The sequence below is a fragment of the Manacus vitellinus genome, unplaced genomic scaffold, assembly GCF_001715985.3.
Source record: "Manacus vitellinus isolate BGI_N305 unplaced genomic scaffold, ASM171598v3 scaffold_17_pilon, whole genome shotgun sequence".
NCBI lineage: Eukaryota > Metazoa > Chordata > Aves > Passeriformes > Pipridae > Manacus > Manacus vitellinus.
Window position 1 is genome coordinate 8,500,518 of NW_021939256.1, and position 19,001 is coordinate 8,519,518.

The following is a 19,001-nucleotide window of genomic DNA, read 5'->3' on the forward strand; positions in this document are numbered from 1 at the left end:
TTCTACTAGGACTAATGGCTAGTAGGACACTAGTAAAAAGTCTTGATAGTCACCAATTGTAGGTTATTATCTGTATCAAAAGGAATTCCCATCTGTTAGGCATGAAAGTGGTTTGCACTCAACATGCTGACACTTCTGCCTGATGGTTCTGACTCCAGTGATACAAAACTCATATTTTGCTGCTTATGGTAATTGCAACTTCACAGTAAGATGTCTGACTGTTGTCCAAAGAGCAAGATATGCCCGAGATCTGCATGCATGAAGAGAGACACTGGATTTCAGATCATATGGTCTAAGCAGCACAATGGTACATGGATTATAGTGGCTAGCAGGAGGTTTTAGGATAGATACTTAGGAACCATTAGAATGAATAACAGAAGGTTTTCTAGCTGAAGAGCATTAGAAGTGGATTTTTGCACTTCCTCTCTAACCTGATAGAAGGTATAATGATTTACTTCTTCAGGTTACGTGTGTGTATGATGCCTTGCATGTTAACTGACCTGTTCCATACTATGTGGATCTAGAGTAAAGCCACTTGTGGAGCAGCTGAGTGGACTAAAGATCCTATCAGCTCACTCTGATCAGCCTCTGACCAGTCTGTTTTCCTAAGGAAGCACAGCTCATGCACTCAGGTTGTGTTTGCGCTTGACTGTATTCCTTTCCTCTCTTGGGCACTCTCACATGCTTTTGCTTTTCCTTTTTTACTGATACTGACTTTAACTGCTTCAGCCAATTTCAGTGTAATTTGGAAGAAAAGACAGAGGCCTTAAATACAATTACATTCAGGCAGCAGAAGAAAAATGCCCATGCAAAGTGCAGGGCTGCCACGTAAATATGTTCAGGATTAGATGAGACGTATGATCAACTTTTGCTTTTAGAAAGGCACAGCATCACATTTTTTTTTTTTACTTGTGGGTAATTTATAATTATATCCCCTGATTTTTTTGTAGTTTGTCAACCTTTATATAAAAATTCCATATTTCATTTATCAAAACAGTCCTTGGCACTACTTAAAATCAGTGTTAATTATTATTTGTGACAGGTCAGCTTTCTGTATGACCTAGAAATAAAGACCAAGCTAATATTAGAGTAATGAATAATATTACTTATGTTTTGCCTCTTCAATTTTTGTTTTAGAAAAAAATCAATTTTAGCATAGCAATAGACGTCCTCACTATGAATCATAAAATTATAGTCCATTTGAAAAAGCATGTGGCTTTGTCTAGATAAATTTTCTGTTTCTGGGTTAGGTAATAAAAACAAAGAAACTTAGTTCCGGGCTGAAAGATAGAGTATTTCCTAGGTTTTGGTGGTTATTGAACCTGTTCCAATACTTCATTTTGAAGCCTGTGATCTTCATTTCAGATCACTTAGGCATCTTTTATTTGTCATTATTTTCAACAATTACTGAAAAGGGTGGTTTTTTGTTTTGTTTTCCAAAAACTTGTTATGGTTCCGTCAAGCATGCTTTTAGATTAAACAAAACAGACGGGTATGATGCCTGAAAATTTGAAGGGTTTACATATGCTACTTAAGCATTCTGTTTGTGTTGAATTAAAACAGCGTACTTTTCCAGAAAAAGACAGTGTTCAGCCTGAGTGTGTATATTGAATTCTAGCATCAGAGTAATTTTAATTGGAATAAATTAAGCATTCAGTCTGCCTGAAGCACACTTTGTACCTGTTAGTGTCATGCTCTTAGAAGAATGAATTTGCATAATATCACACATTTATTTACACTGAAAAGCTTTGGAGAAACAAGACATCTGTATCATTGTTCTCTAGTTACTGATCAGGATTGCAACTTTAGTTTTTAAATATTGATCTTTGGTAACTATTTAAAAAAAGTTGACAGGAGAAATCAGGATTAGCCAGTACTTAAAACTAGGTCAGCGCTGAATAACCAAATGTGGTAGGCAGATTGCATTAGGATAGACTACATCCACAGAAGTTAGTGATACAGATACAGATCAAAGCAATGTAACCACAGCTAAATTCCTGCCAATAACATCTTATAAAAATATTTGCTCTTCTTAAAAAACTGTGATAAATCTGTTTTTTACTGTAGTTTAATAAAAAAAAGTCTGAAACTAAATTTTTCATTTATATTCATATCAAGGTGACTCGGTAATAGAATTGGCAAGGTATTTTTCAACTAACACACTTACTTGACTTGAACTGAATATATTTGCTTTTTTTGACATTCTTTCTGCTACTGCTCTTGAAACTATCTGTAGTCCTAGGTAAAATTATGCACCCTTTTGATAGAGAAAAAGGTTGAAAAGAATATCTACCACAAAGAGTTACAGTTATACCTTTGAAAATACATGAATTATTATTGTTTCCACATAGAAGTATCATGTGTATGTTTATATGTGTGGGTTTTTTTAATATTATCAAACCTCACTCTGTTGGAAGTGTATGAAGCAATGCTAAAAAATACTCAGTTGTCATCCTGGGTCACTCATAGGCAACTGCCTGTGTAATGCATAGAACTTCTCATTTCAGTGTTTAATATAGAATTTAGTATAAATTAAAATAGAATTTAGTATAAATAAAACCATTACAAGAAGCTTGCATAGAAAATAATTCTACAGCTTGATCCTGATGTTTCTTTTCTTCTAGGCCAAAATGTATTACATACACTAAAAGACTAGTCAAATACTTACTTTTTTCTTTAAGAGGAAAAAAGGTCTTACCTTACAAGAAACTGTTACTGGTTTCTGGATGTATGATTAATCCAAAAAGCTAGACTTCTACTACTGGAAGAAAAGGGAGAAATTTGTGAGGGATGTTTATTGCTTTTAGAGAGGGTGTTCTGGAGGGAAAATAGCTGTTTAGATTTGAGCATTTAACCTTAATTGCTGGTAGCAGAGGAACTTCAGAAATCTTGAATCCTGAGTTTTATTTATCATGCTTTTGTAGGGATGAGACATCAAGCTCTATCTTTTTGCTTATTTTTCTGAAATTATAGTAATATTTTAAGGGCATGGTTACTGAAGGTCTGTCACGTTGCTTTGTTTCTGGGAATAGTCCCTTCTGAAGTTTTGAACAAAGTGGTAGTTCATATGGACATGGTTAAATGTGGGAGACAGGCTGTTCTTAACCTTATTCCCTCCATAGCAAAAACACTGCACACATCTGTGATTGTTTCTGAGAGCAGAGAAAGTTGAAAAGTACTTGATAAATTGAAATTTTAAATACTTTACAGGGAAGATGAAGGTAGGACTTAAGATTTTTGTATGCAATATTGACCATGACTTTCTGTAATGTAAATTTGTGTTTTATAGTAGTTCTTGACTGGCTGCCATTGTATTATTGAAATCTTTCTCTCTTCCTCCTTTCAGAATTTTACCATTATGTTAATGTAACTACATTCAAGAAGCATTGTCATAGCCCAAATTCATTCATTCAGCTTTTATGTGGTTAGAACTACTTTAAAGGCTTGTCAGTACTACACCTGAAATCTGCAGAGAAACATGTTGATTTGTGTGACTTGCTCATCATATGGTTAGCATAGAGAGAAATGCTGCACACTCTCTTTGTGTATGTCATGGAAGCCCTATACAACATTACCATGATACTAGTTCTTTTAAATTAGTGGCTTTGGAAAGCTACAATGTAAAGAGATGCTACAGACTCGGTCAGCTAAATGATCTCTGTGCTCAACCCCATAAGCCCTGCAAAATGTTCAGACATGTACACTTGGTTTGTACTAATAAACATTTTTACATTTGAGTCTCTGTTAATATGCAAAATAAGAACTAACTTGCTTTGAGTTTCTCTGGAAACAAATATTTAAGATGTATCAACCTCTTATGCACTTTTAGCACAGTTCAGCTTTCAAGATGTGTCAGAACTTATTTCTGTGGGTTTTAGTGACAGTCCAACAATGCACAGAAAAAAAATTAGGAGGCAATTGGGACTCATTCATCCGAAGCAGTGGTAAGGAGTGGTAATCACCCTCAGGTCAGCCCTGCCTCTTGAGATTTACAAAACAGCCACTAAGAGTTCATACCGTGTTTTTTTCCCCTCCTCCAGTGCCACACTTATTCTTGTATGAGGTACTTAAAAGTGCCTTATGCTTTGCACTGTTGTAGTACAACTCCTGTGTGCTTTGAGTGTATAACCTAATATATTCCGTAGCTGTTGTATAAGACGACTTTGCCTTTTATACAGATTTGAAATCTGCAAAGTATTGCAGAAGTCTGTTTCTGTGACTGTCAATTGCATTCTCCCTCAACTGTTTATTCTTCCTTTGACGTTCATCATAGCACAATAGGTCTTTGCAATGCAAGTAATTTTGAGTCTCTAGGTGTATGGCAGTCAGTTATGACTGTTCTATTCTGAATAATTTGTTCCTCAGCTAAATTGAGATTTGTTGGTGTTACAGATATTGATTTATGTATAGCTGATTCTAGGAGCGTTTTTTAGATGTTATAGTGATAATTTCGTAGAAAAAATGTGAGCCAGAAAACCCTAGAGAAAGCATAGTTCAAGAATTATTTTGATCATGTTTTAAACTCCCGATAAAGAAATTACCTGTAAGTTACATTACTGTAACTTAGGAAGCAATTAATTATGTTCAGCTAGTCAAATCATTTCTGTATTTTCTTGGTAGAGAAGCATTATGTCCAAGAGCACTTATGCATGTGTTTTTGAATATAAGAGTCACATCTTTTCCATTGTAAAAACTTGCCTATCCCAACTGGATTTTTTATAAGCATTCTACCTTCTCTTCATTGTTGTGTTTTACATAATGAAGAAATAAAGAGGAGAAAGAACTTTCTGTGCTATCAAGTGAAGCACTTGGAAATGTGGAAGGGCATATTGGGAAGTGTAGAATAAGCAGCAGAGGAAACTAGCTGAGAAAGCAGGAAAACAGTAGAAAAGAAATGAGGAAATGTCTCTTAATTCAAGTCTCTTTGTGATAAAAAAAAATACATAACTGACAGTTTTCATGGTTTTGATCATTCTTTGCAGACTTCTTAAAAAGACCTCTGGAGAGTTATGTGAAAAAATTAAAAGTACCTGTTCATGTGATTCGAATGGAACAGCGTTCTGGATTGATTAGAGCAAGATTAAAGGGGGCTGCTGCTTCTAAAGGCCAGGTCATCACCTTCCTAGATGCTCATTGTGAATGTACAGTAGGCTGGCTTGAACCTCTGCTGGCAAGGATCAAAGCTGACAGGTAATTATCTATCTATTCACCCATGTTGGGTTTTTTCAGTTGTTAAGAAATCTTCCAAGTATTACAAAATAGTCTACAAGCAGTCTACTTTCTGAAGGGCTGAATAAATTCTCATTGGTGTAAGGATAAAAGGCTAATACAGGTAAACTTCTTTAAAAGTAAAACACTGTTTCAAGTGAAGTCTGTATTGGAATGCATGGAGTAATGTGTTAAATAGCAGGAATCCTGAGCATGAATGGAGTTGAGAAAGTAAGGGAATTTGAGGTCAGTCTGCAGCCTGGCCCATTCTTTCATGAATTTGGGTAGATATTTTTGAAGAAGAAATGGAGCCCTGATCTCATTTAACACCAACAGTGTGAGCAAGAACTGTCAGGTTTACTGTTTTCAGGTTCTCGTTGCAATTTCTTTATTTCATAATGGTTTTGATTGTGGAAATATCTGCTGTGTCTTGGTCTTCTGGGATGTATTTTTTACAGATAGAATAATTACTGAAATCATGTTCATCTACTCCCATGATTGTGTGATAGAAATTGTATTGAGGGGAACAGTGAGAGAATGGTCTGCTTTATAAAACAATCTTATATCCGAGCAGTAGCTGTAGTTGCACACTAGTCTGTTAAAAGACAGCATATTAAATAGAATAGCTATTAAGTATGGTGTTCAGATCTCTATTTAGTCCCTATGGTTATAGGTAAAAATCACTTAAAATTTGATGTTACAAAATATAGTGTTACAGGATGAATAAGCTACAAGTAATGAAGAATTTTTGTTCAACACTGTGCTAAGACAAAGTACTAAACTTTAAATTATCATTAATACACTTTCTGTGAGACTAAAATATATATATGTTGTTACAATTTGTGCAAATGCCTCAAACTTAAGTCCTTTAAATTCAGTTGCAACCAACCCCAGAATTTTTTTACAGAACTTCCCTTGAGAGGCCACTTTCTGTCAACTTTGATGCAGTAGTTATACTTTGTTAGCAATGACTATCATTTCTTAGTCCTGAGGGTGCATAAGAATACTTCCCCAGAGTTAATGTCCAAGTTTTAATTTCAAAACATTCAAGTTACTGTGACCACGCAACTAGAAAAAAGAACCTCTTGTTTTCTGCCCAATCACTATGAAGCAATGAGAAAGCTGGGATCAATAATTCCATCTGAAGAGGAATGAATATTTATTGCTGATAATGATGCAAATACAATTAAAAAAAGATCTGACATTGCCAAAATTGTATCAGAAAAACACATTTTCCTGTATATGAATTAACTCTAATTAACAAGACAGAATGTGAGAATGTTTCCTGGTAATTATTTATTGAGTACGGTTGTTAAGAGATGGTAAATGAAAATTTAAACCATATGCGTTAAAAACAATATTTAATAAAAAACCGAAAACCAAACCAACAACAAAACGACAAACCATCTTTTTTGACACTTTAATTAATAGGATGTGGTTCTTCCCTTTTCCTAGGCGGACAGTAGTGTGTCCCATCATTGATGTAATCAGTGATGACACCTTCGAATATATGGCAGGTTCTGACATGACCTATGGTGGGTTCAACTGGAAGTTGAATTTTCGTTGGTACCCTGTTCCTCAGAGAGAGATGGATCGACGGAAAGGGGATCGAACCCTTCCTGTTAGGTAACAAGAAATTATTCAATTGGTTAAGATTTTCATATCCTTTCTAGATTAAACTTGTAACTAAGTACTTGAGGTTATTGTACTTAGTTAAGCATTGTAGCATCTTTTTTGTCTGGTTGAAGGAACAATATAAAAGTTTTTACATGGATTGATTGTCGCTAGTTTTTGGTAGCAATAAAAGAAGCAATCAACTTGTGACTTTGAAAGTATTTCTAAGTTGCATGTTAATTACTGCAGAATTACTAGCTTATAGCTAGTTTTTATAATGATGCACAGGTTTTAACGAAGCTTATTTTTATTTTTTAATTGAACCTTTTATTCTAACAAAGTAAATAGTATTTTGAAAAGATACATTAATTTTTGGCATGTGTGTGTTTATATTTGTGTATATGCATTCATTTATACTTGCATGTCATGTAGGTTTATGACAAAGGTAAAGATAACCTGTGTGTAATGCGTACCTTTTAACAGTTGCAAACATACATTTTTCTACCCTTGCTGTTTTGAAAAGTGGACCATATTTACTTCCCATAAAGCTGAAGATATGGCCTTTACTGGTTTGTTTGTCTTTAAATCAAGAAATTGAGAGGTCTTCTCAGGATATAGCTAATTGTACTACTCCCCTCCCCCAGTTTCCTTTTTAGGAGGGGGAAAAGACATATAAATTTTTAGTTAGATTGTGACCTAGCTTGTATATTATGTATCTTTCAGAAAAAAACAAAAATGTTACAGGAAAATAGCTAATAATATAAAATCATTTAAGCTAAAAGTGTAAATAATTGAACTACAAAGTTATGTCATCAGCCTAACATATAATTTACTTACTGTATATTTGTTGTCTAAAAAAGATGAAATTTGAGAGATGTTTCTAAAGCTCTGAGAAACTACTAGCACTGTTTTATTTTTTTCTACCAGTAACAAATTTGAAAGGAAAATCTGGATGTAGCCCTGACTGTACAATTTTCTTGTATGAAGCAGTAATAGTGAAAGCAAGCAGGCCACTTCATAGTCTCCCATAACTTTTTCAAGTACAGTAGCCAGAATTATGATTTTCCTGTGTGAAACTGGTTTCCTTTGTGAGTTACCAGCAGTGGAGGCAGAAGTCTTTTTCAGGAATGACAGCAGCTTTCTAGGGGCTGTTTCTCTATCCGGACTCCAGTCTGAAGTGGGAATATAAGGACAACTGTCACTAGTTCCATCTCTGGAAAATTTTGAGCTAGCAAGTACCTCAATGATAACTGAGTTTGAATGGAAGCTTACAGAGAAGTAATATGTTAGGAACTCGGGAAATAAACATGTATTTTGTAAGTGTAAATGTGAAATGTATTTAAGTATATGTTTTCATAGTGACTGGTGCACTTTTTTTTTCCCTCCCCTAGGACACCTACAATGGCAGGAGGTCTTTTTTCAATAGATAGAGATTACTTTCAGGAAATTGGAACGTATGATGCTGGAATGGATATTTGGGGTGGAGAAAACTTAGAAATTTCCTTCAGGGTAGGTAAAACTCTGCAGTGTTTTGTTACTCAGGACAGTGCATGTTGAGTTCTGTAAAATACAGATCTGCTGCCTGCATCAGTGTCCTCTTCTGCTGCAGTTAGCACTTCCCTTCCCTCCAGTGGAGATAAGCAATGATTTTATCTGTCAGTGAAAAATACATGGTAGAGCTTTGTGATTAAAACACTGAGATGATCATTCTGAAGAATAAATGTGTGTGTGTGTTAAAAGGAGTTCAGTTAGAAAAGCTAGGGGGGGAGCTTCAGTTAATGGTGATTCATCAGTGCAGTTTAGTGTGTCAATGAAATGTGAGCACCTCTGTTACAAACCTGCTCTTCTTGCTCCTTAATGACTTAATGATTGCATGTGTTCGTTGTAATGTGGACCTAATCACTGTTGTTTTCATTTTTGTTCCTGCCATATAGCACCATTTCCCTTTCACTTTACTTATCAGCTCAGAGTATATAGGGAGAAACTTCTGAAGTACTTCAGCTTTCTGAATCTGCCATTTTTCAAGGTCCAAAACAAAACTGAAAATATTTTCAGAAACTTTCCATGAGAAGTGTATGCGTTCTTTTGCATGGAGATTCTATTTTGTAATGTACTTTTTTGGACACCTGTTAGTTCCTGTGATTCATACGAGCCTTTTCCTTCCTTTGCGGTCAGCTCGCCCAGTTCTCTAAAGTAACCTCTTGCTGATGCGTCATTGCTGTGAGGGCTGAAATACTTACTTATGCTGCCTTGCTTAGGCTTGTGTGTATCTTTAGCTGTTGAGCAGGAAAAAATGTGCAGTTCTCTTCTATGAAGTATGTATTTTTTCTAGACCACAACTAATGTTGTTTTCCCAACTTGAACAGAAACACGTGCTAAATATTTTTAAACTTTTTTTTTGACAGTTTGTAACTATGGAATAATTGTTCTATCACTTCCAGATCTGGCAGTGTGGTGGCACTTTGGAAATTGTGACTTGTTCACATGTTGGCCATGTATTCAGAAAAGCAACACCGTACACTTTTCCAGGAGGTACAGGGCAGATAATCAACAAAAATAACAGGCGCCTTGCAGAAGTCTGGATGGATGAATTCAAAAACTTTTTTTATATCATTTCCCCAGGTAAGCAGGTCTTTGGTTATGAGAAATACTTATTAAGAATTAAAATGTTACTACTGGGAAATAACATGAGCTATTTATATAAAAATGTTATTACTTTGAAGTTCTTAAGACAGAACTCACATAAGATGTACAAAAAGGAAGATCTTAATTAAAAAATAGTTTTGTTAGGCAGAGATGTGCCCTGAAGGTTTGGTTTGTTTGTTTGGTTTTATTGTCGTTTTTTTCTTTTTTTTAAACATCATGATTTATGAATGAGCTTCCTGTGCAATAGAATTAAAGTTCAGTGGAACGTCGAAAAACTCAACTGTAGTGCTGAAAACTGACCATCCAAATACATATCATAATATGCTGAAATTTTGCCTCTGGCTTCTGTGTTGTAGACATTCCAGGTTGAATAGATCAGATGTGATTTAAGTGAAACCCATTACCAGGAGTGGCAAAAGTTAACATCTTCTGTCCTGGTAGAATTTGCACTTCACTATCAAGAGGATGGGGACAAGTAGCCAATATACTTGATGATATTTATTATGTTTCTTAAAGTCGATTTTAACAAAACAAGAGGATATAAAATATGAGAGCAAATTTCCTATGAACTTGAAACTTTCTGAAAAAAATATCAGGAAAAGAAAGAAAGCCTATGAAATATTGAATTATTACTTTCTACTACAGGATATTTTTGTCGTTGTATAAAACAACAAACAAACTTTGGATGGCAACAGACAACCTTTCTAAATACTTAAGACATCAGAGACATTTGACTTTAAATACTAAGTGGTAGTTCTGTATGCCACATCTGCTTTTCCAAAGAGATTTCTTTAAAGCCAGTATTTCCTTGTGAGTTGTGTATTAAACTTGCATTAGTATTGAAATTTGAAAGCTGTAATACAATGTATTATGAGTCTGAGGAGTGTCAAATTTGAGATTATGGGGTTTAAGAATGCTTGTGAGAGCAACTGACTGGATTTAGGGTGAGTTTTTGTATTAAAAGAATTACTCAAATGAGACTGTGTAAGATTTATAATTAAAAATATCTTGCTACTACTCAAAGCTTTTGAGGTGAAATCGCAAGGTAACATCTTATGATTACTGCTCTGTTTTGTAATTAATGCAACATTATGAATTCAAACATGACCTGTATAGTTATTCAGGAAAGTTGTATGTGAATAGGTACCATCATTTTTGTTTAAGATTGCTTTATGTATCCAGGTCAAACTAGATTTTAAAATGTACAAAATAGCTGGAACAACTAACTCCAAAAATAACCTAATTCTTAAAAAAATGTAAATTAGTGATAAGCCATGACACGGCTCTGTTACTTTATATATAATCTCTGTAGTCCTTCCATTTCATGTGGTAAGCATAATCTACAAGAGGAGTTATACTGTTTTAATTTTATAGGATTGATTTTTTTGATAGGACTTCCGTAACTTTGCAGTATTGTAGAATATGCATGCATTGTCTAAAGACAGTAAAAATTCTGAAATGATGGAAGTAACTTAAGCCATTATCTGTAACTGCACTGTATATTTTCTTTCCTTTCAAGAGATACATGTCTGCATAGTTCATATGCTAGCAGCCTGAATGATTGTTGGATAGGGATGTCTTCGTGCCAGGCTTCTCTTAGAGCATCTGCACCTGCTGACTGTCACATGATCTCATTTGTGTACCCATATCCGTATTGACAGTGCACTGAAAGTTAATGCTAGAATTTCCAAGTGTTTCAAGAATAGGATCATATAGTATCTGAATAAGATGGGTTATTCTGAAAGTGGTTTGTTGCCTGGGGCTGTGAGGAGAATGGTTAGTACTGTGGGTCATTCTTTAGCTATGATGAATACCTATTGTTCAGAGAATGAACACACAAATGTACTCAGTGCCACTCGTGCCTCTCACCCCCCAAATCCATGTAAGTTGCGAGAACCAGTATATATAAACTAACAAGAATTACTATTTTAGGAAGTTCACAAACACCTTATTCTTGTTATTCTGTTATCTCCAATCTTAGCTGGGTGTTGCAGACCCTGATTTTACCCATTGACAACAAATAGCATCAGTAAAAGTTTCAGTAAGTCTCTGTGGCCATTAGTTGTTTAGGAAGTCAGTTAATCTCTGCTACCTTACCTCATTTAGCCATACTCTGCTTTTCCAGATATCCTTCTAACATAGAACTTTAGATGTATAGTTCTTGCAGAATGCTGGCTTAGTAATCCTCAGGCAGAGTACTGTGTGCAGCCTGTGAAACTGTTTGCTAGTACGACGTGTGCTTTCAATATTACTGTGACAGCGTCACATGTTCTTGCAAGGACCAAAGTGAGGATTCTTAAGCTGATGCTGGTTTGCAAGCCTGAGTGCAGATGAGCAACAAAAACAGGCAATCCTTTGAACACCCAGGTTTTTTCTCATTAGTTGATATGGGTGAGAAAATTGGATTTTGAATGAGATAATATACTGACGAGCATCATTGAGCCTAGCTAACAAGACACTTGTTTCTTCCTTTATATACTCTCTCTTCTGTTCTCCTAAGATAGTGAATCACAGAGGGATTCATCCAGGAAAGCAAACCTAAGATTCTCAAGTAGCTTTCCCATTTCATGTAATCTGTGTTGTCTGGAATAAAAAGGCTTGCTGCTTGAATGATAGGAACTCAAGAGACTTTTTACTATTGATGTAATGTAGTTAAATGCAAAGCTGCCCTCTTGAAAAGTAAGCCAGTAATCCTTTTCTTCATTTATAAGTATAGCCTAGTAGAAACTGATACTTGTCTGTTTTAAGCTTGCATGCATTTTAGAAGCCATCTCTCTGCTTAGGAGTGTCTAGGTACAGCTGGAGGTTGGGCAGGCACGTGTTGCTGCAGCTGTGCTCAGCCAAAATCAAGCCTGTCTCATTGCACCAACAGCTATTCTCCCTGGCAGTAATTGCTCTAGCTGCAGTCCTTTCTCATTAGCCGATAGTTTTACTTGCAATCATGTGTTACAGCAGGACCCTGTTTCCCAGACTATTTCCTCTTTGGCTTCCAGAAAACAAATCCAGCATGTGCAGGTGAATAGTCAGATTCTTAGCTCCAGTCGTTCTGTTCTGTGGACTCTGCCACTTCTTTATTTCTAGTGCTGGTCTTTCATCACTTTCTCCAGGCTAAAATATTAGGACTGGGTTGTCCAAGTTGAGGATTCACGAGATGGTGATGTCAATCTCACAGCTTACTGTGGGGAGAGCAGCTTGCTTTCCACGGCAGGTGTCCTGGTTTGGCAGGCACTAGGGCTTCACCTCCCGTCATTTTCTGATCGTTCGTCTGCATCAACTGATTCTATGACTTGCTGAACTTGCTAGGATTATTTGTTCTATGGGCTGGCTGCCCATGGGTTAAGTTAGCACGAGTGTCATCATAGAGGATACTGTAGGAATCTGAAGCTGAGCAAGGGAAAGCTGCCCCTTTCTGCAGCAGCAGCTGCAAGGCATTAGGCTGGCTTGCCCCAGCTACCTACCCTTAACCTTCTCCTAGCTAATTAATGATAAAAACTGACAGTTGTAGAATTTGTTGATATGCCTAATCTAAAGGTGAAGCATGGATACTTTCAGACTCTGTGGTTTTGCCATGCTACATGTGAGTCTGGGTTCCAACCCCTACATACACCCCCCTATTCCTTGTCCAGTGTTCATCCTTGTCATTCAGCAGCCTCTTGAATCCCAGCTGGTGAGCTGAAGACATCCCCAAAAGCAGCTCCAGTGAGCTTGGGTAGAGCCTTGTCTAGCTTTTATGGACATTAATTTTATTGTTGACCAAAAGTTTCCCCATAAACCATCTTCTGTTGCCCAGGGGCTAAGTGGGCATACAGAAGGCCTGAAAAGACAGCATTATGGAATTACCTGAGCAAGAGTCATCTATACAGAGACATAGGTATGTTATCATGAAAACTGGATCAGCAGGCCTCATATCTAATCACTGTGTGCACTAGTCTCTAGCCAACCACAGTAAGCCATGGTTCAGTATGTACAGACTGAAATGGATAACATTATTTATGGTTGATAGGGAGGACAGAAAAGGAACTGAGTCCACATCTTGCAGTGTAGCTAAGCCCATGTTCAAAGTCCATACCGAGTGATTCCATGTGGTTTTGTATTCAGCTACTATTCCTTATCAGCATTAATTGAGAATGCAAAGAATGTAGCTATTCAAATTGGATTTAAATTATTATTGCTTCTCAAGTTTCATAATACTAAATAAAAACAAGTTATATGATTTTTATCAGAAGACTAGATTTAGATGAAACAGTTTCCATACTGTGCTTTTTAAAATGATTGAGCAATTTATAATCATGATGAAAACATCATGCGTTGTTGGTTTTTTTCGAAAGCAGTTTAGCATAAATATATTGCCACACATTGAACTTGGGCAAGCAGATCTTCAGCTGTTGAAATTTTAAGGATGGCATAATTGTTGCAACACAGCTGATGGGAAGCTTAAATGTAAGGTGCCAAAGACAATTAAACTGAAGTATTTCTCTCATAGACATCATTACATGTGTGGATTTTTTTTGTGAGGAAAGACCATTTTAAATTAATTAATGCCTCATCCCTGGAAGTGTTCAAGGTCAGGTGGAATGGGGCTCTGAGCAGCCCAGTTCGGTGCAAGGTGTCCCTACCCACTGCAGAGGGGTTGGAATGAGATGGTCTTTAAGATCTGTTCCAACACAAACCACTCTGTGATTCAATGATTTTTCCTAATTTATTTTTTTTTTAAATGAACTGAAGATTTGAAAGAACAAGTGGACATGGACTGTCTTCCTCATGATGCACATACCTTTAGAGACTGGCATAATTTTCTCCTGGGAGGAAGATTTGAGCTAATTCATGCTTTGTCTTTTGTTTTCGTTTTGTTTTTTTTTAGACAAACCTTTGAAAAAAAAGTTCAAAACCACTAGAAGGTCATATGTCACTGGAGTGTGTGTGTGTATATATATGTATATATATATATATATCAGTTTTACTGGTCTGTGGAGGAATAATGTACTTAATTTTTGGTATGCCTTATGCTTTGCTGTAGCTTTCCTTGTTTTCTTCCATTCTTTTTTTCCCCCAAAAAAATTCCTCATAAGTAACTGCCACTGCACCGGGTAGAAATACTCAAGCTAGTTTTGAGTAGTATAGAGAATGTACCAGAAATCTTGGAAAGTGAGTAATTCAGCCTTATTAGAGGACACTCCTAAGGCAAATATGCCTGTTCTGCTCTTCAGTCTGTCTGCTAACCTGATGCTAATTGTAGTCTATATGACAATGTATGGTTTGCTGCAGACCTGACTTCAGAGAGGATTTTTTAAACATCTTTCAGAATAAAAATGGTTTAATGGAATACATTGCAGCAGAGAAAAGAATCAACTGGCACTTTCTATGTGGTGACATTTAAAACTCCTTTAAGAAACAGCATGCTTGTGCGCTATTAAGTCTCACTTTACATTTAATTATTTATGGTTGTGACTGTAACTGTTATTTCCCTTCAGTGATGTGATAAAGCCTTAACAGTGATGTTTTCCGGAGGTCAGTGTACCAAACTGAATAAGTTTTGTGTCTAAGGTTGTAAGGATGGCATGGTAACTGTTTCATCCATCAGCTGCTTTTTCATCATTGAAAAATGAGGAAGCCCATACTTGGCTGTGGTTTGAATCTTTCTGTTCTTACTTATATCATCTTTTGAGAGAGTGTTGCTTTTGATGTAGAGCAAATATTTACTTTCATGAAGATAGGACTACTTTCTGTGGGTTTTTTTTTTCAAATTTGTCTTGTGTATTTTGGTTTAGGGATTTCTTATGTGACTTGAATGCCCGGACAGAAATTTTATGAAATTCTATAAAAACAGGCTTTCCTTTGCACTCATTCCTTTACCAGTATGGTTTTCCAGCATCTTTAATAAAAAGTCTTTAACAAAAAAAAAAAAAAAAAAGGCCTGGACCGCTAGCATTTTTTTCTTTCTGGAATATTGAAATTACTAATGTTTTTATTGATATTTACAGACATTTAGCTGAAGTTATCCAATTATCTGTCTCAATTGAGTAGAAAGACACCATCTGCTGGCAAGTTGATTTAATACACAGTATATCAGCTTAGAAATGTCTCAAACTATGTTTCCAAAGGTCAACAGTTTAAGAGGTAACTCACAGTCCTCTAAAGTGGAGGGATTTCTGAAAAATTTATACACCTGGAGGTCTGTATTGTGGTGGCCAGTTGAGCCATATTTGTGGTCTGTTAGGGGAATTTAAATTGCTAGGGCTTGGTTTTGTTCTTTTTTTAGTTTGGGTTTTTGTTTGGTTTGGTTTTTCTTGGTTGTGTATTGCATTTGACTTGTGAGATATGGAGTGTGGTGTGGAAAATAGGAAAAGGACCTGATGCTTGAAAACTAAAAATTATCCCACTCTAATTATTGGAATATTAATTACAATAGTGCTTAATTCTGGTGAAGCAAAAATATCTACTGTTCATGAGCACCTTCCTCAACCCATCTGCAGATGGGACTTGCACAAATTAATTTTCAGAAGGAATTAAAGCAACCATTAAGGAGTGGGGAGATAGAGGAAGAAGGAGCACTGTGATAAATGAGGAGCAAAGGAATAAAAAGGCAAGCAAAATACCACAAGAAAATTATAACAGTCGTAATGGTGAACATACTTCCTGCAAATGCTGCGGTTATATTGTGCAAATACTGAATTATTAAAGGTTTAAGTTCCCTGTATGAAGGCTGCTTTCTGCCTGCTTCTTTGTGCAGTTAGATAGATGACGAAGGGTCCAGCAGGTAGTATCTGGCTTACAGAAATAAATTAAAATTAAATTCTCCATGCTCTACAGAAAGAGACTGCTGTGTTAGGCTGCGTAGATATGCACCCCAGTTACTATTGGGGGTAGAATGGCAGAAGTGACTATAAAGGTTTCAGCCTTTCTCCTCTGTTAACTTAGTTAGCAACTGCATTCAAATTGTTCCACAAGCCACAGGTAAGAAATTGTCATGTACAGCCCAAATGTACTGATTCTATCTTTTGTATAATTAGGTGGAAAAAAGAAGTCACAGGTCTTGATGGTTAAGTCCTCTCTGAGTGTAAACAGCATAATGCTATATTAAACAAAAACTTACTTGTATAGAGGTGGTTTTTAAAAGATAGTCTTTCCTGGAAGTAGTATATTATACTGATGATTTTTTGTTTTAAGTGGCATTATATAAAATTTTTTAGCAGCCATTGAATAAAACTTTCTTTGTTTCTACAGGAGTTACTAAAGTTGATTATGGAGACATATCGTCACGACTTGGACTAAGACGCAAACTCCAGTGCAAGCCTTTCTCCTGGTATCTGGAGAATGTTTATCCTGATTCCCAAATTCCACGCCATTACTTTTCTCTGGGAGAGGTAAGATTTTATCCTTCATATTTATCTTCCCTATATAAAGTGCATTGGGCAGTAAGTTGTTTGTATTTTAAACTGAGTAGTCCAAGCAAGTTATCACCAGCAAAGTTCAAGTATCTTGCACCTGTGTTCTGTCACCTGTACAATGATAAATCTGGCCTATCAGTGGGGCAGATAACTGAACTTCCGTATACAGTACTGTAATTTGAATGTTTTCCTTTTTTATACCACAGTACAAAATGTCATGTAGAAAGGCTTTAGAAATATTCCTTCAGAATGATACCTCAGCCTTGCTGGGCATTTCTGGTTTTTTCTTTAGCGTTTTTAAGTGACTATAGAGGTAGTACAAATTATGTTGTCCTAAATAAGTAGGCACCTACCTTCCCCTACAAGTCATGTTGAGCTCAATATTGAGCCTGTTGTAGGGTGATTTTGTACTGTTTGGTTTAAAACACTTTTAGCAAAATAGAGCAGGTGTTCATGCTACTGTATGACTATCAGGAGACTTGATATTCATACCTGCTTACTGTAGAGTAATACAGGGATTAATACTTCTGAAAGTTTTGGGCTGGAAACTCAATTGTGTCCATTCTATTGTAGTTGAATCTTTGAGCAAAAAGTGTTCCCAACATGGAATCCCCCAAAGAAAGCAAAGAAACAAACACAGTTCTGTAACCTGGTAGCTTGAACGTTTACTTGGGACTTCAAGTCTTGGACAGTGGTGTCTCATTGTAGTGTGGTTCCTTTATTTCACATAACCTCTGGTGTGTAGTGGAGAGAACTGGTGTCATTGTGGTTTGATGTGGACCTAGTTCTTTTCTAAAAATAGCAACCTTTGATGATGTGCTCTTTTTCACTCATAGATAAGAAATGTGGAGACAAATCAATGTCTGGATAACATGGCAAGAAAAGAAAATGAGAAAGTTGGAATCTTTAACTGCCATGGAATGGGTGGCAATCAGGTGACAGTTTTAAAAAAATAATTATTTTAATGTATTGAATTATTTGGAACATCACTTCTCATTGGGACAGTTATTCAGTATTTTCAACCCTTATCTTCAAAATACACTTAAGTTTTAAAGTTTAGGAAATCCTCGTTAAAGAAGACGCCTGTAAGAGGAAATGCATGAGATTTGGTGGTGGTTTGTACTTGTAGGTTCTTGAGGCTTGATTGCAGTACGTTTCAGAGCAACTTTAAAGTCAAAAACAAAATGAGGAGAGGAGGAAACTGCTGTATGCTAGACTTCACCTCCTGTGGGTTTTCTGGAACTGCCTTCTGGTTAGACCTTCTGACTGGTATAGTTACTTTAAAAAAAAACATGCCTGTGCCTGAAATGGTGTTTTAATATATATATTTTTCTGGCTGTCAGTTGTGGGATTTGTTTTACATCTATTTTTTTGTTCTGCTTTGTTAATGATTCTTGATGAATTGTTTTCCAATGTACAAAGATTACCTGTGTTTGGGGATTCTCCTATTCCTACACAGGAGTAAGTCTGCAATTTAAACAATATGTCTATTTTGACTGAAGAGCTTGTTCACATGGTGTTTGTATTTGTTCCCTACAAAAAAATAAATCTTTCTATACATGCTGAAGGGAACAGAATAGAAAAGAAAAAAATGGTGGGTATTAATGAAATAATGCACAAATGTTCCCCCTTTCACTCGCTCTAGGGATCTTTTGGTTGAAGGGTTTTTTTTAATTCCTCTCATTCTTTTTCTGTCTAGGTTTTCTCATATACTGCCAATAAAGAAATTCGAACAGATGATTTGTGTTTAGATGTATCCAAACTTAATGGCCCAGTAACGATGCTCAAGTGCCACCACCTAAAAGGAAATCAGCTTTGGGAGTATGATCCAGTGGTAAGTCTTCTAATGACTTGTGACAGAAAAATGAGACAATTGGGCTTTTACACAAGCCTACAGAGCAACCTAATCCAGTGTGGGACCACTATTTGACAGTCAAAACAGGAAACAAAGTCAGGATTTTGTTCCCTCCGTTATTAATTCACCATGAAGTCATTTAATGGGCATGTGTATTGATTTAATTACCTGATGAGTTTTGAGGGAGCTTTTAGAGGAATATTTTGAATGTACCTTTGGATTCTCTGCAGAAATATAGTCTTTGTATTGTAGTGTTGTATTAGAATGAGATCAAAAATCGAAAAATATTC

At 36.0% G+C, this 19,001-nt stretch overlaps 1 protein-coding gene across 4 annotated transcripts in view; it reads left to right on the plus strand.

Moving 5' to 3' along the window:
- The window catches only part of GALNT1 (polypeptide N-acetylgalactosaminyltransferase 1), an 88,756-nt gene that overhangs the window by 65,702 nt on the left and 4,053 nt on the right, over positions 1 to 19,001 (plus strand). For all 4 annotated transcript variants that reach the window (XM_018070074.2, XM_018070073.2, XM_018070076.2 and 1 more), the window contains 7 exons: positions 4,983 to 5,190; positions 6,664 to 6,834; positions 8,214 to 8,331; positions 9,264 to 9,444; positions 16,693 to 16,832; positions 17,693 to 17,791; positions 18,556 to 18,690. In XM_018070074.2, coding sequence (XP_017925563.1) covers positions 4,983 to 5,190; positions 6,664 to 6,834; positions 8,214 to 8,331; positions 9,264 to 9,444; positions 16,693 to 16,832; positions 17,693 to 17,791; positions 18,556 to 18,690 — 1,052 coding nt within the window. The remainder of the gene's footprint in view (positions 1 to 4,982; positions 5,191 to 6,663; positions 6,835 to 8,213; positions 8,332 to 9,263; positions 9,445 to 16,692; positions 16,833 to 17,692; positions 17,792 to 18,555; positions 18,691 to 19,001) is intronic.